At 40.2% G+C, this 23,530-nt stretch overlaps 1 protein-coding gene across 1 annotated transcript; it reads right to left on the bottom strand.

Moving 5' to 3' along the window:
* Window positions 1-2,633: 2,633 nt before the first annotated feature.
* poc1bl (POC1 centriolar protein homolog B (Chlamydomonas), like) lies at window positions 2,634-23,308 on the bottom strand. Its single transcript, XM_074687100.1, has 11 exons — window positions 23,079-23,308; window positions 19,249-19,699; window positions 12,783-12,952; window positions 11,481-11,670; window positions 11,193-11,378; window positions 9,279-9,396; window positions 7,893-8,069; window positions 6,588-6,719; window positions 5,737-5,847; window positions 4,403-4,555; window positions 2,634-4,324 (listed from the first exon to the last, which is right to left on the bottom strand). The coding sequence occupies exons 2-11, from the start codon at window positions 19,632-19,634 to the stop codon at window positions 4,193-4,195; spliced, it is 1,755 nt and encodes a 584-aa protein (XP_074543201.1). The 5' UTR covers window positions 19,635-19,699; window positions 23,079-23,308; the 3' UTR covers window positions 2,634-4,192.
* Between the last annotated feature and the right edge of the window lie 222 nt (window positions 23,309-23,530).

The following is a 23,530-nucleotide window of genomic DNA, read 5'->3' on the forward strand; positions in this document are numbered from 1 at the left end:
CACACTGTATTTCCAACATGTCCCCACTACTGATTTGCTTCAAAAGGCTGTATCAAATATGTGACGTCAGGAAATAACTGTCTATGGCAGAGGTCTTCAACAGGAAGTCTGTGGCCCCTAGGGGGCTCGTGGAGGTACTGCAGGGGTCTGGGACATTTTTAGTTGATTAGGCAAATCTTTAAATAATTATTCCCAAATATTTTGATTTGTAAACAGGTTATTGTCTTGAACTCACATCAATATATATAGAGGTGAAATACTGTTGTATACTATGTTATCTTTTCCTTATATATATATTTGTGCTACTTACTTTAAGATTTTGGAATTGTACCAAGGGTGGCTGATTAGATTTTTAGGTGAGTCTCTACAACTCTACACCAACCCTTAATCCAGACAGCCCAGACAGCCCTGTGCTTCACAGTTTGTCAAGAGCAAAGAGCAAAGAGCAAGGTGTCACAGTCCATGCAAGACAGTTATACAACATTTTATCTCTACTCCAACTCGCCTCCATTGATGCCAACTAATAGCATTTTTTGATTACACCTATCAGACTGACCCACTATTTCCTACAACTGTTTTGATTTTCACAAGACAAAAAAACTAAAGGATTGAAAATGTATGGACACCTGTCTGCTTTAGGGCTTCTACACTTTGAATTAATAATATTGAAGTTATCGTAATGGTAATTTTTGACCCCCAGTAGTTTGTACTGCATGTGGGTTTTTTTTTTATTAAGTTTGATTATTTTTGGCAGTAACTTTTTTAAAATTTAGAAAGGCTTCTTTATCACTGATTGCGCTTTTAAAAGGATGTAGTTAAACCGGAAGTACTGTGTAGAGTGCACTAACCGTAGCATCTGGACAGTGTTTAATCGTAAATTCAAAGTCTTTGTTGTAGCAGTTCAGTCTTTGAAGACGTAAAACTTATTTCATACATGATCTTAGAGACCGACAATTGAAGACTATAATCTTAAACAGTTACAGTTTGTAAAAGGGAAGACACAGACACTATTTATCTTTTACGTGTTAGCACAGAGGGAAAAGCTGCGTGGCAGAGTATGCTTTCTCCAACAGAAAAGTCTTTGATTTCATAAACTGGTAATCCATCCGAAGACCATTAGACAGCTAGATAACAAGGCCGTGCGTGGAGACAGGATTAAACCTTATTAGTCCATTAAAAGCAAAACGTAGAACTCCATAAATGACTGGAAAGTCTCCTGATGACCCAGGATTTTGGCTATTGTTACCTTAGGTTGACAAAGCTGTACTGCTGCGTCTGTGGTCAGTTGTGAAACTTTACCTTTTTATATTCCTTTAATATTATTTATTTATGTATTTATGTTGCTCTTTCAATGATACTGTTTATGGGAAATGTAACAAAAGTGTGTTATTCTGTTAACCTTTTCTAAAACTGAACCTTGATTTTTTATATATATTTTTTTATTTTACTTGAATTTTGTATGCAGCCAATTCTTACTCATGTGAAACTTTTGACACAAAAGATGAAATGTGACACAAAATTCATGTTTGAGCAAATTAAAATGTTAAATAATTAAGCTGATCATTCAAGGCAAGAAGGTAATCTGAGTGGCATTCTGTTTAATCGAGCACCCATATTGTGAAAACTACAATGAGACATGGAAGGCAACATGTCAGCCTGAGTGTTGTAATATCCCACGCTAGAATGGGCTTGTCGTGTCTTGTCAGGGACACAATATTAATGGTAATGCATGAGGGCTTTTTCATTCTGGACTGGATGATGGAGAACATTTTCCATGCAACAGATATAGAACAATGAAGGGCAGTATGTGGACCTTTGGACTGCTTTACTGGCCTTCTTTGGGTAACATTATATATATATATATATATATATATATATATATATATATATATATATATATATATATATATATATATATATATATATATATATATAAGGGGTTTGCAATAAAAGAACAAAAACAAAAGTCAACGAGTCAAGTGCTGCTGCAGACTTAAAAGAGGATGTTGTGGTTGAAATCTTACTTGCAAACTATTTATAGCATTAATTGAAATTCAGTTCCCCTGATGTGAAGCTGATACTCAAACTAAACTTTCTTGATTGTGCGCTCCTTGACTTTATTTTGATTGTTATAAAATGTGAGTATGACTGTCACAAAATATCTCAGGGTCACTGATTTGGCTGTTTAAATAAAAGAAATATAAAATTTGTTTACTAATATCACATGACAACAGTCTTTAAAGTCCTTAAAGTTAACAAGAGTTTAGCCTCCTGGTTGTGACCTTGACTATGGCATGTTTTTAATAGTTCATAAGCAGTGTGTTGTATGGTTTCTTACCAGTAGGTGGAGCCACACCACAATAAATACTGCAATCCTTATTCAAAGAGGATGAAGACTGGAGTGGTGAGATCAGTCTTTGAGAGTGTTGATAGCAAATATATACTCCATGTTTTATTCAGTATGAAACAAAGTAAAAAAAAAATGGCGTAGATTAGTTTTAAATCACCTGTTGGTGCCATTCTTATAACAGCATACAGCCATCTTCAGATGAAGGCTTTAACCGTGGTTTAACTGACAACATGTTTGTGGAGCAGAGTAAAAACAAAGAAAATGACAACATGCATATCAGCTGTTAGTTTTTTATTCTTTCAATCATCCCGAAAGCTTTAATCTTCTTTGAAACCTCTATCCCATGACGACCACCCTTTCCTTCATATCAAGTAATCACCATCATCCCTTTTTTATCAGTAGTTTCAGAGCTCCTTTTCAAGAGCACTCACTCCCACCCTGGTCCCTCAAACCAAACCTCATTAAAAAAAAACACAAATAGGGTTTTTCACATGTCAATGCACACTGAGCGTCATGAATATGACAGGACTTTGACAAAGCAGACACTTAACATTGCTCAGTGATAAGCAGTCTTCGGCAAATACAGCTGCTACATTTCCACAACAGTCACACTGCATCTCTTGGTCCTCTAGTCCCAGTAGAAACACAAAGAAGAGTCCTCAGTGGATAAATAAAACCCCACAGGAGTGTTTTTGAAGCTGTTTCAAGTACAGTTAACACACACAGGAGTCTTTATAAAACAGTCTGGTGCAGCAAATTGAAGGATTAAAGAAACAGGTCTGACCTTTAAGGCTTTTTGTGTCTTACTAAACATCAAGTGCATCAAGCCAGTGTTGTTTGCAGTTTTTAACACGGAAGTGACACCCACTGGCACATTTTACTTAGGCACAAATAAGCTCTCATATTATGACAACCCTTCAAAAAGCGAGCTGACGGACAAGTCTGGAGGGTATTCTTAATTTCACAACACAGGGAAGTTTAGATTACAACATTACCGTCGTCTCTCTGAGCCCTCTGGGATAAATTGCACTTAGCACAAAAACTTAAATGAGTGCTTCAAGTCTTGTTTGGGCAGCATTCTGCCGTGAAACAGGCTCCGCAGACAAGAGATAGGATTGAGAGTCAGTCTGGTATGACCACACTGGTTTCCCGTAGTTATCTTCTCACATGATGGAGCATGTTTAAAGGTAGCTGGAGTGGAGCAACATGCAGCTGACCTTACATTCCTGGCATGTTGTCTTTGAGCCAACCATCTTCAAATTACTTCTTTTTTATGACAAACAATTATAAGTATTTAACAATAATAATTATTAATTGCACATTACGGTAAGATTTGTAGTGCAGCATGATTTTTTTTCATGTATAGCTCTGAATCACTTTTTCTCCAACCTCTCTTAAAGGCACTTCTGGTGTGCTGGATATTCAGATCAGTTTTGCTGGTTTCAAGTTCTTGCAGAAAATGCTTCAGATGTGCGTTTAACTCCATTTTCAGTTGCTCAGGCACTTGAATTAAAGCAACGTCAAGGTAAAAAAATAGTCCACAGTTCAGCTGGCTTCTGTTAAAAGACCAAATAAACCTGTCCTTACAATTCTCCTTCTCTCACTCCGCTGCAGTCTGCTGCTCTTCTTTACTCATTCACACGGGAATAATAGCACTGAACAGGGTGATTCATTGGCTTAAAGTGACTTTTACACCACTTCTGTGTTTGCTAGTCATTCCCATTTTCAGCACAGAGCAGACTTAAAGACTGGAGGTGAAGGAGACATCCACTGTAGTAATTGCACCAAAGATGGTAAAAGGTCACTTGAGGTTTCCTACAACTTTCCCTCGTCGTCTTCCTCCTACCACTCAAACTTCCACTGCTGGTTTTTGTCTCCTGGGGTGCATGGGCGCATCTGGGCGTCTGTGCGGCCCTCTGCTGTGCGGTAGGCTGTCACACATTTGCCAGAGTGAGGATGGTATATGGTCCCATCCTGTGAGGGAAAAAAAGGAGAGTTTCAGAAAAGTAAATGAGTCTGTGTTTGAGTCAAACATGGTGTGCTGGCGCCTACCTCTCTGAACTCCCAGGTGATGCTCGCAGGTTTCGGATCCCCGTCACCGGGGCAGTGCCTCATCCCCATGGAGGTCTGTCCCTCCAGTACCTCTGCACACAGCTCTGTCACTGAGTTGAATCGGATCTCTTTTTGTGATGTGTACTCAAAGTACTAGGGCAAAGGAAAGACTTTATCATTAGCAAAAAGTGTTTTTGTGGCATTATATCATCATCACTTCAAGGAGAAACCCATCAGCAAAAGGAGAATTCTCTGAGCTCTTCATTCCATCCCTTCATCTCTGCAAAATCTCTTTTCATACCCGGTCTTATCTATTAAGAAATCCTGTTGAGGATAAATCATGAAGTCAGGCATGTATTTTTTATTTCCTGAGTCACACATAGCTTTTTACTAACTCCGCTATGAGATCAAATCCTGGCAACGCTACACACGCTTGTCCAGGGATCTCTTTAGTACAGACAAGGCCTCCACCCGTTCAATCAACCCGACGTGAACACAAACCAATCTCGCCTCCCCCTGGTGTCATTTCAACAATCAGACCCAACCGGACAAAAGATCCAACACTCCCTGTTCTCCGCGTTAAATGCAGGGTCAGCTAATCAGTCTTCAAACTACCACATCTCTTTCTTCACATCTCATTCATTTTTCAGCTGCATCAGGGCCTGTACTGGTCTGTGCTGATAAAAGAGTCACTTGGGGCCCCTTGTGTCTGGCTTGAAACTTATTTACCTGGCCTGAACCATTTATCCCGCCTGCGGGGCTCATGTATCTTTTAAATGGAACGTGGTTCTTATGCGGGGGAAAAGGGAGAGGCAGGGAAGGGCCTTCAGGTTTTTTGTTTCAGCTGGGAGCCATTCAAACATTGATTTTCAGTCACACATTGTGCTTTTTGTGGCCCGGGACACCCGATGCGGGGCTTCGGCAGGGTAATCAGAGATATCAAGCAGGTAAGAGATTCACAGAAAGGAGCTGTGCCCATTGTCTGACTGCAACATTAAATATACATCCTCACAGACAAATAATCTGCTGCTTGCTGCACCATCCATCACAGGAGCTGGCAGGCTTTCCAATTAGAGGTACCTTGATTCAACTGCATGATATTTTCTTGGCATTTGTGGCGAAAATACCAAGCTTTAGTGATCATTTCAAATATTCCCAGGCATGCTGGACACACTGGCAGAGAGCAATTTTCTTGTATGAATCAGCTGTGGTAGCTGAGTTTGGCAGAAAGCATTGACATTTCAAGTTATGACTCCCATCAGACCAAGAGGGGTTGTGTTATTGTGAGAAGTGAGAGACGGACAGAATAAAATGTGAAAAGGTTTCATACAAACCTGGTTGCCACCCTGGCCGTGGCAGCCGAACAGAGAGAGGTGGGCCCCTGTGGGGCTGTGCTCTGGTGCGTTGTAGTCCAGACACTCTGAGTGGATCCCTGAGCTGCGAACCTGGCAGAAAGCGAGCAATAAATAATCCTGAAAATGAACTTGCTGTGCTTTATTGATTTCTCTGAAGAGTCGCTCTTCATGGTTTATTCTCCATTAAAGGCTGTAAGGTCACAGACAAAAACCCCTCTGATTAAATGATGGTCTCGAAAGTATCCCTGAAAATAAAATACACTTACCCATTTTTCACATCAACCCCCACCTGTTAAGCAGTCAGTATATGACACTTGACCCTAGACTTGCTTTTATACAGAAATGTGGCATAAATGCTGTTTTAAGTTCTAAGATAACATTACATTTCAGATTTTTGGATACTGCCCTTGCCTCATATAAGATTTTGGATCATTGCTTTAAAATGAAATAAGTTGCAGCATAAAAAGTGATGGATTTTAATACATTAGGGTCAAAGATTTTTTTTAATGGATTTTTGGTGCAAACTAATTTACAATGTGACCCTGCACCATGTGCTTGAAGGAAAAACAGCCTCAGTCCTGGTCCAAATGGGTACCAAGGCTTTATGTTTGTCTCAGGCTGGTCTTTTCAGCAGGTTGCATCCTGCCCCAGCACAAAAACAAACTCAAAAAACTCAAAGAACCAGAAAAAAAGAAAGGCCCAACCACAGTACTATTTCTATTTCACTAGACTTACTAAGTTACTGCAAATCAGCAAATGAGCTTGTAAAACGGTGGCAACATACCTGAGACATATAAACTCATGGGATACATATAAATGCAGACACTCACTGCGCCATGCCAGCCCCCTCTGTCCTCAGGTACATGAAGATCAGGGTAGATGTTCCTGAGATACCAATCAAAACTGTTGCATTTCAGTCTGTTCCTCAGCAGCAGCCGCTCTGCAATGTCCCCGTAGTTCTCCTGTAAAACAACACCCCATCAGTGAGTCCTCTCCCTGAATATCAAGCATGTCGTCATAGTCACATTTGGCTGGAGGATGAAGACTGGGGTTTTGGAGGAGTCCAAAACACAATCAGTCCCATCCTTGAGTTGGATAATAACACTCTGAATCCTAATATTCAAGAGGAAAACATGTCAAAAACGGCCTTATAACAACAACAGTGTGAACTCAGCAGCAGCTGACTGGTCCCAGCTAAAGCACACACTGTAGATACCTGTGTTTGCCAAGGTAGGTAACTCTAATAATATTATGTCAAAGTCTTCAACGTTTACAGGCTGCTTACTTTGCACTGCCTGAGGGTGGAACTGAACTACCCAGCTGAAACACTGAGCTATGTCAGTGACAGCCTTATTGCTCTGCTGTTTTCAAGGTGTGTGTCAAGGTGTGAAATATGAAAGAATGAGGGTCTCCACGTAAACAAAGATGTACGTCACATTTTAATCCAGTGTTAAAACTCTTCATCCGGTGACTATAACCTTATCTGTAACACATACAATTATTAAGAATTTATGTCACTTTTTACTCAAAAACAAAACAACACTGTTTGGTAGGGTGTGTCATAACCCGATGGTTACAGTCAGACAAAGAAATGAACCATATGTCATCCACATAACAGATTTGAGGCTGGCTATCAGTTGTGGCAGTGCTGTGTTCAATCTCCCCCTGAGCAGGTAATTTATTGTTTGATCAAAGATCCCTGGCATTAATAATGTACTTTTTTTCAGAGAGGTGAAACTGATCTGCATGAATGTTTGATGGTGATGGTGGTACTCAGAACCCGAGATGCACGGCACACATCATGCCTTGTGGATTCTGTTGGACACCCTCTCTCTAGCACACACACACACACACACACACGCACACACACGGCTGACTGACCCAGTCAGACAGACTATGTTTCATCATTTGTTGACCAGCAGACGAGTGAATCATATCATATGAAACATCTGAGTCAAACATCAAAGATAAGCCACCCTGTGCCATATAAACGAGGTGCTGTGTTTAATACAGCAGCACTGCAGGGTATTAATTTGAATGAATAGAATCAAACCTGTGCCAGGCTAACTAAGAGAAAGTTCAAAGCCAGCAGAAGAAAAACAGTTGGAAAACATGGTTCCTTTAATTTCTCGTACCTTCCTGGCAGGAGGGTTCCTGTTGTAGAAGTGTTGTTTATACGAGTCCATCCAAACTTCTGCAGCTCGGACCGTATTCTGCAGGAAGTTGGGCCGTGCGTAGGGGGCTTTTTTAGGGAACACGTGGCCCACATGAGAGCAGGGGTGAATCTCCAGGCTTCCCCCGCACTGCCACACCTAAAGGGGTTGACAACACGACAAAGCATGTAGTGACCTTACGCTTCAAAAATAATGGACCCAATATTTTTTGAAGTCCAAAAATTCTATTAGTTGCATCTACAGTTAAACACCAGACAGGAAAAATGACTAGATTATGGATGTCAAGGGTGATAGCAGCCAATGAATGATGATCACCAGTTACACAGATATGTTTATCATTAACCAAGCCACTGTTTATTACAGGCTGCATGTTGAAATAATATGTGACTACAACTGGTGAACTTTGTCCCCTGTATTTACTGCTGCTGGTATTTATAACCCTGTCTTGTGTAAAGTTTGTAAAAGGAAAATGAGAAGATAAACATTTTCAAATTTAACAAGAAAGAGCCACAAAATAACTTCTAAGTGGATGATTCTGCTTTAATCAGACACAAAGATTCACTGTTCACCTGCAATGTTCTGTTCATTCAACTCTTGTTTCAGCTAGTCAGAAGACTACCGCTGAAAATAGCTCTGATTTATTTCAGAAATTTCCATCTTATAATTGCTTGATCCTGGACCAAGGATAAACAAAAAGGAAATAAAAACCATCCTGGAAGACTGAAAGGTTGTTAACAAGGTCCTTCATAATATTTGGCTGAGCTATGTTCCAATTACAGGCGGTAAAATCATTATCATATATCCACAGACAAACAGCCATTAAATGACAGTCCCTTCTATCTCAATTCCACAAGAGTTTTAGCACTCCAAAAGCCGGGTTGAAAACCAATTCACCCACTATGAATTATGTATGACAAAAAGTCACAGTGAGAGGCATTTTCATTTCCACATGCATAACACATCACTCGAGGGACCAGCCCATCTCTCCTCACTGTGAAACCTCATACACACTATAAATCATGTACACACAATTTACATCGCCTACCCTTGTGTGGCCCTGCTACAAACTAACACATCGCCTAAAATCTCTGCCAATTTGATTGACGCAAACAAGTGAAAAGGGACACCAGCGTCACAACAAGGTGTCAGCCAACTTCAGGGTGCAGGCTCAGATGTTTTGGCTGACTGCGGTCTGACACTGACATGTGTCACTCTCACGCCAGCAAACCAATGACTGTTAACTGCTGGATGGATTAATCAAAGGAATACAGCCATGAGCTATGGAATCAAACATTAATGAATGGGTTCATCTTTCCTTTATCGCAGTCACAAAAAGAGCAAACTCACCCTGAAGGAGAGCTCCAGGTTTTCTCCTCCCCACACCTCCATCCCTGTGTCATATGTACCCAAGTACTCAAAGTACTTCTTGCTCACAGCAAACAAGCCGCCTGCCATTGTTGGAGACCTGGAAAAAACAGTGAAACAGAAAAATTCTTCAGCACAACAGGTCACCTTAACACAACCAACTTAAAGGGACAGTGAGGACTATCAGTGGATTGCAGTGACACCTTTGGCTGGAATCACACGCACACTGTTGTGCTGACATGACGCTTAACAAGGCGTATTGTGAAAAATTAAAAGAGATCAATCTTGTTTTTAAAACTACTTCACTTTGTTTAAGACAACTTCTAACTGGTTACAACCATAGACTGTACGAAATGTGGGCGTAGTCTCTGCAGTGTCATCTGTTTGTACCTGAATCAATGAAATTAAGCCAATCTGTGAATGCAGCCTCATTGGATATGACGAGGGGTTTGAGCTTCCTTTCTGACAGCAGTTGGGTGCCCATTAGTCAGGTGAGCTGAGCTGTGTCTCTGATTGGATAATCAAATGATACACATAGGGCTGGCTTTGTGTGTATGTGGTTTCCTGTCTTTCTGCAGCCAGCCTTATGCAGACTCTTGATAAACAGCAACTTTACGCACTTCCTCACAGGCTTTATTTTTCTAAACCGGATGTTGCCCCTTGGATAGAACGCGCCATGGTAAGGTATTTATCAACAGATATGTAGCGCTACAGTTTGAAACGTGACAACAAGCAAATGTAAGTTGTACCATTGTTTGGTATCTGGCTTTATTTAGCGTTACTGGCAGCCGGGTACTCTGAGATGCATCCATGTTGTGAAATGTTAGTGAATCCTAGTTATGTCCTGCCAGTCATCTACCAAGCAGAGCTAACATAGCCTGGCTCTTTATTTTGTTGACAGACTCTCAAGTTTGAACAGACCACTGCAGAACAACTGCTCATGAAGGTTGGGAAGAACATTATCACAAACAATTCAACCCTTTTAGCCTTTAGCTTGTGTTTTAGCTTTTAGCCCTTGCTTTAGCCTTTAGCTTGTGCTCTATCACTTTCCTGTTTAGCTTTCTTCTGCTCTTCTGTCCTTTTTTGTCTGACAGTTAGGCTCATAGACTGTACATAGAGTGGACAGCATGGCTCTGCCATTTATCATTGTACAGTTTTGAAGCCAAAATACCCCCATCACAGGCGCAGCCATTGGCAGCAATTGCCACCAGAGTCTGTGCAGTAGAGACTGTGAGGGAGTCTGGGAGAATCTGAGTGGAGCTGGGTGACAAAAATAATTATTATTTTTGGAGAGTCTAATCATTTCATGACTCTACATCCCGCCATATTTTACAATCCCCGAAAAAAATACACGAGAACAGCTGTCAATCATTGTTAAACTTTACGTAAAGTCTCATTTTTAACCTCAGATAACTAATGAAAACGGAACTTCTCAGAAAAAAGAGGACTTGAATACAAGACAGACAAATTATATCTTTAAATCATCACAACAATCAGACGTGAGAAACATTTCTACGAGGAGTAGTAATTTTTTAAAGTTTGACCACAGCCCATTTGGAATGGCTGGAAAGCCGGATTCTTTAACCTATACTGCAGCCAGCCACCATAGGGAGCAGTTTTTGTGGAGACCTCACTTCGAGCAGAGCAAGCGGGCGTCCTTTTTTTCTAACCGTCTATGGTTAGGCTCCTGTGTTTCAGCAGCAAAAAACACAGACCCATCTTCTCACTACTAAACTTCTTCGGCCGACAGTTTGTGTGGCCTTTATAAATGTTTGTATGTGGGGAGGAGTAAGTTGTTCAGTTTAGTTGTAACCACCCAGAAATACAGTAAATCTGTAAATCTTATGCAATAAGTAATTCTCACTAGCATCAGAATACCAAGTATCAGACAGTCACCTGATGGGGTCGATGCGAGACTTGCGCCTCTTGCGTTCTACTTCAGGCACCGAGTGCCACTGAAAGGTCAGTCTCCAGTCGAAGCCTCCAATCATCGGCTCGTCTGTTTGCATATAATACTCGAAGGTGTTCCAGTCTATAGTGTCGATCACAGGACACACAATGGTGCTCTCATTCTCACCAATCCTTAACACAAGCGAAAAAAAGGAAACCTGGTCTGTTATTTCCGTACATAAAGTTTATTTAGTTGAAGATTTTTGAGGATATTATCAAGTTAGACCAACCAACCTCTCAAGCAGAGGTTCAATCCAGCCTGGGACGCACTCACAGTGGCAGTCGAGGAACGTCAGCACTTCCCCTGTGGCGAAGTCCGCTCCAATAAGACGGGCCCGAACCAGACCTTCCCGTTTCTTGGTACGGATGAGTCTCACTCGTTCCAGATTACTAACATATTCAGCAAGCTTGGTTTTCAAGTAACCTATCAGAATTATGTAAACAAAAACAAAATATTTAAATCATAATTAATAACATGAAAGCTGTGACATTTCTTATTTTCTGTCTGCAAAGGCCAGAGATATGTTGGATTTCATCATTTAGCGCTGGGCAGGTTACAAACAGCGAGTTTGTCAAGTGAGTTTTTAGTGTGTAGCAACCTAACATTATCAGCATCAGTAGTTAAACAGAGCTTTAAAGGTCTGAGGGCGTCAAAACTTAGCATGTTCGCCTGTTTAACAAGTTGGAAATATGAGAGCAAGCTGCCTGTCTGCAGAAACCATTCTGGGCTGGGAGAGGCATGTCTAGCATTCCCTTTTGCCAGAATGGCTACAGGAGTGGAAATGATGTCATGGTAGTTCACTGCACACTGACATAATCATCATGTAGTAACGTCTGTGACGCACACAGAACAGACCAGCTTTGGATCAAAAACATATTCTATTAGAACAAACGGACAAGACTTGAAGGCTGAGGAATCAGAGACGATGATGAGGGGAGCTTTGAGTTCAGGCTATTTATTTCACCATTTACATTTATAGAGAATCAGGATCAAATTTAAATCTTGTTTTCACTCAAATTCACACTTCGAATGAGACAAAAAGAAGCTGCGATGAAGACTTGAGGTAATGGGGCAAATATTTGCCATGACTTTTCCAAGCATGTGCTCATTCATATTAATGATGGTAGTTTCCTCCACATTCTTGCTCTTTAATATTTTAAAAGGATCAAACATACACAGCCAACTACTCCAGCTCCTCGTGCAACATTTCTACACCTTATTCGGCCATCAAAGAGACTGTGTCCTGACTTGTTTCTGAGGTTTCTCCTCTAATTGCTTTTGAAAGCCATCCAAAGGAATAATCCTTTGTCTGCTCCACAGATAGCATCTCGCTGTCCACAGAGTAGTCTCGTTTAACTTGCTCGTGTGAGTTGTCAAAGGTTAAATATCAAAGCAGAACCGAGGACTGGTTTGTCTGCTTTGCTAAAGCAAGCAGAGACTGTCAGATCTCTTTGTTTCGGAGCTTCAGAGGCTTTCTTTCATTTCTTTCAAACAAAAAAACTCAAGAGTTGCACTTTCATGGTTGCATGTCAGACCTCTATCACTGTAGTCATCAATGAGGATGATGTCTTTCAAAAGTATGGCAGGCACCGTCTCCAGGACACTGTGAATGGTCCTCAGCAGCGTGGACCAGGCCTCGTTGTAGAAGGCGATGATCACAGAGGTGGTGGGTAAACGCCGGTAGTCAAACTTCTTACTTCGGCATCTGAAGTATGTGTGAGTGTGAGTGGGTGGGAAGAAGAAACAGGAAGAGTTGACATAAGCAACAGTACACATGTACAGTACACATTTATAAAGACAACAGCATCATGAACAGACTCAGCCTGGGAAGGGATTATATATATTTTTTTCAATGTGGCCAGAGAGGCTTCAGCAGCCATCGCGGCAGGAGGAGGTATCTGCTCTTAATCCAGATGGCAGTCATTAAAACAATAAAGAGCCACAGAAATATGGAAGGGGGCGGGGAGGGTATCACACCAGTGAGCAACATACCACAGCAGTGCTCTGAGACAGACCACAGAAACTTGAACAAACAGAGAGGAAGAGAGCAGAACAGAGACAGAGAAAAGGGACACTGGGGCAAAAGTGGATGAAGAAAAAAAGCCAAATTAAAAGGAACTTGAGATAATGAGAAGTAAGGAATGGAACAGCAAAGGGCAGAGCTTTGCTTCTTGTCTCCTTTTAAATGATCAGTGGTGTACAACACAGAGAGTATCAGTGTAAAGCACACTCCTGAAACTACGGCACTGTGGGAAGAAATAGGTTTGCTCAAATTGAATATTTTCTCTTCTTGTATCATCACTGTGCTCACAATGCAGCAGCAGTTTCCTTATAGAGAGTAGACCACAAAACCTGCTTCAGGGAGAAAACTGATGTGACAGATTGAAAAAGTAACACCATGTCTAAGTATCAGATATAAAGTCCGGTCATAAGATTGCGTTATTTGCAGATGACATTTTAATTTATTTAGGGCACCCTGAAACCTCCCTCCCTGAATTAATCTCAACCCTCACAGATTACGGGTCCCTGTCTGGTTATAAACTTAATATTCATAAATCACAAGTTTTGACTTTTAACTATACCCCTAATCAGTATATTGAAGAGACATTCAAAATAAAATGGGACTCTGAATCAATAAAATACCTCGGTGTTGATATCCCAAAAAACCTGGATAAGCTTTTACCTTTAAACTATGACCCCTTGATATCCAAAATTAAATCTGATTTGTCGCGGTGGAGTCTTTTGCCTTTTCTGAGTATATCACAAAGAGTAGAAACTATTAAAATCAGTGTATTACCAAGACTTTTATATTTGTTTCAAACCATTCCAGCTGAACCCCCTAATGGACAATTCTTAGAGCTTGACAAAATGATCTCAAGGTTTATTTGGCAGGGTAAAAAGCCTCGGATAAGGTTCAAGACCCTCCAACTACCTAAGGAGAAAGGTGGCCTGTCCCTCCCAAATTTCAGGAACTATTTTAGAGCTGCACAACTGAAAACCTTGGTTGAGATATGTAATCCATCTTATACAGCAAGGTGGAAAGAAATAGAATCCTTGATATCTAGTGATATGCCACTACAAGCAATTATAGGAGATAGTGCTCTAATCGATTACATAAAGGAAGCCAACCCTTGGATAAAGACTTCTCTTAAACCTTGGTTTCATGTGATTACAGTTCATCGAACCAAGGGACCATTCGAGCTGTTGAGATGGATAGCCTATGATTCCAATTTAATTCCAAATAAGATTGATACAACATTCAAAAAGTGGGCAGACAACGGTCTGGTGAAACACAGCGACTTCTATACAAAGGGTCGCTTTAAGAGTTTTCAAGAGCTTAAAGACCATCACGGCCTAACAAACCGAGATTTCCACAGGTATCTACAACTTAAACATTACACTGATAAATTAATAAGTAAAGATGACCTAGCCAATATGAATTCTTCCATACTGAAGGTTTTCTTAAATGCATATGATTCAGGCCCAGGCCTTAAAACCATATCTGTGTTATACAATGGTTTGTGTGAACTACATGGGGACGACACGTCATATGTTAAGGCAACATGGGAGAAGGAAGGAAATTTCAAATTAAAAGCTGATTTGTGGGAAAAAATCATCACGCAACAATGGAAAACAACACATGCCCTCTCCTGGAGAGAATTCGGGTGGAAAAATGTGATACGTTTTTTTAAACCCCCTGCACAAAATAAATTCTTTGATAAAAATACGTCCTGTTGGAGGTCTTGTGGGGAAAATAAAGCAACCCACTACCATGTATTCTGGCAATGCCCTTTGCTCCAGAATTACTGGACTCAAGTTAAAAATATTACAGAAAAGGTGCTCAAAGTACCAATCCCTTTTAATTTTGAAACCCTTTATCTAGGTCTACACCCAGACAACATCAAGGGCTCCTCCCAAAGATATATATTGGATATTCTGCTAATATCAAGTAAAAAAGCAGTCACTAGAAAATGGTTGTCAACACACACTCCCACAGTAGGAGACTGGATTGAGGTAATCCACAATATTTACACCATGGAGAAACTCACTTTTACTTTAAGGCTTGAGCAACAGAAGTTTAAACATTATTGGAAATCTTGGACTACTTGTGTATCTTCATTAAATTGTACTACATCCAAAATATGGACATGGTGACCCTCCCCCCCTTGAGAGTTTGCTAGTGTTTGTTTTTGTTGTTAACTTTTGAGCTACTCAATTGTAAATAGTTCATTCTTGTTAATACAAATTTTTCTGATCAAAGAACATATGCAAGCAGCTGGGCTTAAACACTGAACACTCCATTCTTTTCTGTTAAGAACTTTCTAATTTCTTTATGGTCCAAAGTACAATGAGGTGTTTTTTTTTATTATTATTATTATATACATATATATATTTTTATTATTATTCCTTTTTATTTATTTATTTATTTATTTTTTATGTTGTGGTTGTTTTCCTTATATCATTATCTTATTTCATTTGATTGTATTTAATCTAATTCAATTTGATCTTATTTTATTTTATTTATTTATTTTTACTTTTTATTCATTTTCCCAACCAAAATTACACTTTAGTATCTCAGTTTTCAGTATACTTGTTAATAACCACAAACTTGGATATATGTCTACACAGAAACATATTGGTTTGGACTTGTTTGCACTCTTTCATTCTTTCATTTTGTGTGAGAAGGGGCTTAGACCTGCAAGAAAGTTTAAATGCAATTTTATTTTTTTATTATTATTATTATTTTTTTAATATGTTACTACCCCTGACTTTTTAATTTTTGATACAAAATTTGCTTTATTTATCTACTTTATTTCATTTTTCTTTTAAATTGCTTTCGAAAAAAGTTTATATATTTTTATGTATTTCTTATATATTTTTTATTTTATTTATTTATTTATTTTTTATTTATATATGTATGTATGTATGTGTGTATGTGTATGTGTATGTATGTGTATGTATATATATATATATATATATGTATGTGTGTATGTATGTATGTGTGTATGTATGTGTATGTGTATGTATGTATGTATGTGTATATGTATGTATGTATGTATATATATTTTTTTATTATTATTATTATTATTTCTACCACATTGTACAACAATGGTCTGAAAATAACATGTCATATTTTGTTTTTACTGTTTTTCCTTATTTCTGAAAAATGAATGTAATTTTGTTAAGCTGCGAAACATATTTTAATTTTGCATTGAATAAAAACTTAAATAATAAAAAAAAAAAAAAAGTCCGGTCATGCACATAATCAACAGTAGTGGCGTTGTTATAGAAACTTCTCAAAATTTGAGAATTTGATTCATTATTTTTGCTGTTGTTTTTTTATTGCTTTTAAATCTATTTTAAATTTTAATCACCTAAAGTTTGGACCTTAGCAGTAACAATCATCTTCCTGTGCAGCAGACGATGCAGAGGTTAGGGTTGGAGTAAGACTTGCTGAAAAAGCTGTCTAAAAACAGTCTTTAATTTAAAAGGGCTTTTTTGTTTTATTGTGCAAAAAATGCAAAATGTTTCTTATTTGCTTTGGTTTAGCAGTTAAATCAGCCTTGGTTTCATCACTTTTCCAGTTTCCCATTCCGTCCATCGTCATCCTCTCTAAATGAAGACATGATAACATGAAATAGTTAGCTTTAAAAAAAAAAAAGCCTCTCACCAGCTCTTGCTGGAAAACATTTTTGCCAGTATCAGAGGTGATGTTAATCAGCAAGATAAGACGAGATGAGATGAGATGATATGAGACAAGACAAAATGAGATAAGAAACACCTTTATGCATTGGGCATTGGCATTATTCGATTCCACTTACCGGCTAAGATGTTGAGCACACGTGCCAGCCACATGTGTCATGACATGAAAGACCCAGACCGCTCCTTCTCTCAGATCAAAATATAGAAACTATGCACTAGCTGCCAGCTCTCATTTTCTTTTTCTTAAAATCTGAGCAATTTATAGTTTTACATTAGCCCAAATGAAACAAGAATGGATGGCCTGTCCTTTTCTTCAGTTTACAAAAGAAAACCATCAAAAATCATTTTAGAATACCTCAATTTTTCTTGTTGTTTAACTAATTTTTTAAGGCATTGTTTATTTTTTGCACTACATAAATATATTTGACCTCTAGGCTACCTCTCTTTTTCTTTATCTAAGTGTGTTTTTGAGGCATTATTTATGTTTCAAGAAAGTTTTCACCTTAAACAAAAGTGGAATGTTTTATTAAATGTATGGTTTTTGAAGCTGCTTTGTTGTCTTTGGGTCTCTTTGTATTTGAGGTGAGGATATATTGAATACACTCCATGTATCACGGGTCGCTGCAGGTAAGATGTATGAAATGACTTTATCACAACCATCGAGTACAAATTGTTGTGTTAATGTTTTCAGATGTGGGTATGTAATTCTTCTCTGTGTTTGATTTCTGCTGGTGCTTCTGTCACAGAAAGCAGCACACTCACCCAACCACCCAAAAAAGTCTCCTGTGCATGTCTGTTTTTGCGTTTGGAGAAGAGAAAAAACAGTTGCTTGCATATCTCGTCAGGTGCAGGTTTGGGATTTGCAAGCAACTTTTAAAAATCCGGCTCAGGGGTCGGCTTAAATCGTTATACTTGGCGTCATTTGATGCATCAAAGGGTTGAATTTAGAATTTATATAGTGATATAGAGCAGAAACCAGTATAAAAAAGATGTGTATTGTGTATCGCTGTATAGCTTAAAAATATTGGGATACTGGTTTTAGGCCATAATGTGCAGCCCTACTTTGGATACTTTTGTAGTATCTCCAAGAGGCTGGGCAGAGTGTCCTCTTTTGGGTTTTCAGGATATGGTCACCCTATCCTTACCTCTCCCTCTCCGTGTTACCATGCTACAGATAACCTCATGTGTTTAGGACCCAAATTTGACCCAGAAAGTTTTCGAAGGGAACAAGAAGATCTTCAGCAGCAGCAGGATGGCCCTCCTGGGTAGGCATGTTTTGTTAGACTCATGATGCTCTTTTAAGGAGATTCACCAGTGGGTGGTGTCCCAAACTGAGCAAATCTTGTGACCCTCTTGCAAAATCTTGCGACTGTTTGAACGAGCCTTTCAGAGCCGCCTGCAGTGTGATCCTGGGATTATTCCAGGATCACGCTGCAGCACGATGTGAAACTTTGCCTTCATTTAGTATTGAGACCCAGCACTTTCACATAATGGTTGTTTTTGAAATATGAAAAGGATAACAGCACCTATTTAAGCCTTCCTAGAAGCGTCTCTGTTGAGTGTTTAAAGGATCAAAAGCATCTTCTCTGTCTGTCTTTTAATATGCAGGCTGGTAAAACAGATAACTCCAGTCTCACCTGTGCAAACGCTGACATTTAATGTTAAATGTCTGTTGTTTAAAGTCTGCTTTAGAAGATTACACGCATTTTACACCATTGACTTTCAAAAGGCTTCCTTTATCCTGGATCTTTCTACAGAAAATACATGTTTTCAAACCCTTCAGTGCAAATTAAACAAGTAATTTGTTGTTGTTTTTATGCACCATATCAACAGAAACTACATCTTGCTTTCATTAGGATGAGAGCCAGTAAAGGAGGAAGCAAAAGCAGAAAGAGAATCTGCTAATAAAAGGATTCCTACTCTGCACTTCATCCCTGAGGCTGAGCGGGGAACAAATATCTGTGGAAGACGACTCTGGATGGAGTAAATCCGTCCAGGCTGAGAGCTGCTTACAGCAGCTTCAATAAGCTCTGCATTGCATCATGAGAGCCTTCATTATTGTTTCAACTGTCAGTGGAAAAACTGATTCCAGTAAGGAGCTCAACTTAATCTCTATTGAGTAATGTATCCCTGACACAGGAGGAGAATAGTTATCAGCTCTGTGCAGCCTCCAAGGCCAGAGATACATTTGTGCTCCATTTTCAGAGTTAACCCAAATGGACAAGCCGTAAAACAGATACTGGAAAAGAGAATGAGTCACCGTCTGACTAATGGGTCACTCCTGGATGGTTTACTCACTCACTCATCCTGTGGTCCTGGATGTGCCGATGGAGGGAAATCTTGTCGCTGACATAGATATTGATGGCGTAGCGCTCCACGCTGTCTTGTTCCATTTTCTTTTCTGCAGGACTCAGGTTGAGTTTAGTGGCGCGGCCCCACTCTCCATAGGCACCGCTGTCTGGAGCTGCCTTGACATAGAGAGGCCTTCCTAGTTCCCCATCAGACCGCCTCTCCTCCAGGGGGGCCTGTCTTACATGGTGAGTGCGCTCCTCATCATCCTCCTCTGCAGAGGAAGAGGACGGGAAAGAGGAGCGCGCCAACACAAGGTAGCCCAGCCAGAGAATCCAGATTAGGAAGCCTGCTTTGGCCAGAGTGCCCAGTTTTCGAGAGAAACGCATCCTCATGGTGGAGAGCCGTTGGGAGGCACTTTGACAGGCGGGGCTTTGGGTGCCCTAAAGGACACGAGTCTCTGGAAGATGGAAAAAGACACAGAATCAAATGAAAACACCATCCCTTTAGATTTTTAGACATTAAACAGAGAGAGGGGAGAGAAAATTAGACCAGCAAGATCAATATAAAATAGGGCTGGGCAACGATTAAAACTTTTAATTGTAATTAATCACATGATTTCCCTGATTAATCATAATTAATCATATTGTGAAAGTGCCATAACATCTGTCATGCAAACACTAAATCAGTACTTGTTATACAGTAATAGTTAAATCACATATTTAGTGCAAATCAAATTTACAAAATGTAAATACTAAATTAAAGCTTATTGCCACTGTCAGGGTATTAAAGTGATACTCCGGGATGGAACAAGTTGGGTCCTATCACAAGGTTTAGGGCAGAAATTACCCCTACAGCAGTGATTTTGTGCAGCAGAAGCCCAGAGCGCTCACAGCAAACACCCCCTCCCTGCTCCTCTGCAGGTTTCCTCTGCACTCAGACGGGGCCATATTTTACTTGACCAAAAACACAAATAAACGGACTCCCACCGAAAAACTCTGATATCGGTCTGCATTCACGCTTTATTTAGAGAATTTTCAGCGCGGTACTTTTACACAAAAACACAGCAAAATAAGGCTCTAGTTCTCATCGTGTCTCTTCGTCCTGGCAGACTACCTGCGTTTGTTTATATGTGGCACGCCGTGCGCGCGGACTGATACACTAAGCGGCAAGCGCCTTTGAGTTCCGTGGCGTTGCCCCTCCTCTCCATGCTTGTTTTGGTGACTCATAATGTTTTTCTGCCAATTTCACTTCCGGTTCCGCCGCGGTCAGCAACAGACATTTACAAAACAAAAGCATGTGAGCAACATGCAATAATGTGCGATAAAATATTCAACGGCGTTGATAGATTGACGGGTTAACACGAAAATAATGCGTTAACTTGCCCAGCACTAATATAAAGCATGGCCCAGAGAAACTGTCACTGACAGGATCAAATTTATGAGAGTGAACTAAAGCTGCCCCGATTAGAACAAGGTTTAATCAAGTAACAAACCCTGTCACAATTAGGGGAACTGATTCACTAAAGCACTTAAACTCTAAAAATCTCACCAGGCAGAAAACTCACAAGTGCCTTAAGGACACAGCTCCAATCGACCAGACCAGCAGTAATCAGCCCAACATCATAAATATAATCACAGGCTCAGGGCTGCATTAAGATGCTCATTAAATACAAATTGCTGTGAGGGAAGAGACTGAATTATGGCTCACAGTGCAGTAATGTGCTGTATAAATTGAGCCTGTGATTCACTCAGATGAGAGACATGCTAAAGCGATCAACCTCAATGCAAAGTTGTGCCGTTTGACTCACATCGCACATTTTCAGTTCAGTTTTTTTTCCAAGTTCCTACCCTTTGACAGAACAATGTGTTGAAAACCAGTTATACAGCATGCCCAGCTGCTGCAGAGGAAGTCAGCGTTAAAGATGACACATGTAGGAAAATCAAAGTGACAGAGACTATTAGGTTGGAGAGATTCTGTGTGTGAATACCTAGCTGAAAGATCAGTTCCTCAGTTAAAGACTTCCATTTGCTAAATTAAGCCTCAGCCAAACTAAATCAAAGTTAAAAGAAATTCCAGACGGAAAATTTGCACAACGACAGATGCCTTTTTTCCTGGTTTAAAAATAAGGATTAGCCTGCATTTGAAGACACACAATGACAGCAATTTAGACATTCATGCCTGACAGATCAGATTAGCCTGCCAGGATGTGAAAGGGGGCTGCAGTAAAAACAGGCCACTTAGCTATGTTGACACTGATCTGAATGTAATCACATAATTGTGTTGCATTAATATTAGAGCAGGGTGCCTTTTACAACAGAGCCAGACGGTGCCAGACAGCCTTAGCAACAATATACTGATACACACATTCAAAAAACAGTGCGTCCCTTCTTTCACACCACAGCTACATGACCATCTCCTGTTTCTGCCAAAGCGGTTCATATCACACTGTGGGAGTGTGTGTATATCTACGGTACAGAGTTCACTGTGAGTCCTTAAAGGCAGCAGCAACACAGCCCTTTCACTCCAGCCTGGGCTCCAGCCAGAACTCGGGAGTCCTGAGGTTACAAAATGGAGACGCCTGCAGACAAAACCCCCCTTTATTAGCTGTCCATCACACCTTCCACTCCCTCTGAATCTGATAGCCTTACTGGGGAGCGATTTGGAACAAGGAGGAAGGGAGCCAGGCCTAAGATGCAGCTTAAATCCTGCCCCACTTCTCAGCTAAGGAGAGAGAATGAAACAAACACAAAAAAATGTGTGAGAGGGGGATAGGATTTGCTTTCTAGCTACGATTGTGGGTGCTGCTTCACCCCATAACACTGAAAAAATAAATAAATACACACAGAACTTTTAGTGAGAGTCATGTTTTTCTAAGATTTCCTCACATGGAAAAGATGGCTCCATGGTTAGTCAGGAATGGCCTGTCTGTACTGCATACTCTACCATACATAGCTCAATGATGAGCAGAAGTCAGGAGAGGGGAAACAGCTGAAAAATGTGCACACCAGTGGAACAGGTTATACAAAGAACATCTCCTTCTATCACCAGTTGGTTCTTCTTTCTCCAGCTTTGTGTTAGTAAAAGTTCTCAAAGACAGGACCTATAAGCCCTCCTGATTTGACTGATTGCTGCCTTTGAGCACAAGGCCAGGATGAGTGATGACAGGATTATTACTTCTCCTCTCACATGAGCTTATAGGCAACACTTTGATGTTCAGGGCAAAAGCAACACTGGAGACTTGCTGCCAGCCTCTCTGACACAGTCTTTGTAGTGATCTTATCCCTTCCTCAGTTCACTTTTCTCACTTCTTTGCCCCGTGTGCAACAGATGAGTGCTTTACAGCTGTTCTTATGAAGGGCAAAAGCAAGAGATAAGCAGTCACGAGTCCAGCTCCAGACAGTCACAACAAACAGTTCAGCAACAGGTCTCCTCGTCTGTCAAATCAAACCAATGTTAAGACTACAACCTACTATAGAATCAGCCCGAATGGTGAACGTTTGAGCTAATCTCTCAATGAATGACGCATTAAAATTGCAGATTAGCGCAGCAGTGACTCGAAGGACTAAGACAAATCACAACTTTCAAATGAGGCACAACCGAGTAACTTTAAGAAACAAAGTAGTGACGTTTTCATCGTTTTGAGTCAACTTCAGCTTCGTGGTCAAATCAAGACTCCGACCAAAAGTGTGACTCTGTTGGTATACAAACAGCTCGGACACGAATGCAAATTAAGTTACCGACACCACGCAAACAAACGGTACTTTGGACACAACGCGCATGACAGCTAATACTACAATATTACCTAAAAATGAAAAAGACATCAGCTCAAAAGTTACCTTCGAATTAAGTTACATGTCTTGGAGTTTCTTCAAGGTGGCTAAAGCCGTCGTAAGTCTGCCTGACTGCGGTCGTCTTCCAGTTAAACCTCTGGCTTGCAGATGTCAGCATACCCACATCCTCTCCTCCACGTTGGGCTCCCGACCCATGTCAGCGCGTGACAGCATAACGGTGTAGGTTCTGGTGGATGCTTTCAAAATAAAGGCACAAGTATGATCTGCTAGAAATTTGAGAGCATTAGAAACCTGAGCGATACATTCAGTGCTGGTTTACATATGACTTGTTGACTCAGTTTCCTCGGTGCGGGTAGTTTATGGTTGTTTCCGGATGTCTCAGCCAAGTATAACACATTATCTTATTAAGTATTACACCAAGATACGTATGCTGCATCGGTCGCCACTAATATTGTGTGAATAAAACCTGCATAAGTTTCTGTTTTGTGTTTGAGACG

Source organism: Halichoeres trimaculatus, unplaced genomic scaffold (assembly GCF_033239565.1).
Source record: "Halichoeres trimaculatus isolate MK-OKI-2021-1 unplaced genomic scaffold, fHalTri1.1 fHalTri1_scaffold_14, whole genome shotgun sequence".
Lineage (NCBI taxonomy): Eukaryota > Metazoa > Chordata > Actinopteri > Labriformes > Labridae > Halichoeres > Halichoeres trimaculatus.

What these genes read in the sequence shown, in the direction of transcription:
- poc1bl (XM_074687100.1), bottom strand. Translation starts at nt 19,634, where the DNA reads ATGAGGATGCGTTTCTCTCGAAAACTGGGCACTCTGGCCAAAGCAGGC. An exon ending in CAGGACCACAGGATGAGTGA is followed by an intron (nt 12,953 to 19,248) that starts GTGAGTAAACCA and finishes CACATACTTCAG; the next exon opens with ATGCCGAAGTAAGAAGTTTG. An exon ending in TCTCGCATCGACCCCATCAG is followed by an intron (nt 9,397 to 11,192) that starts GTGACTGTCTGA and finishes TGTTTTTTCCAG; the next exon opens with GTCTCCAACAATGGCAGGCG.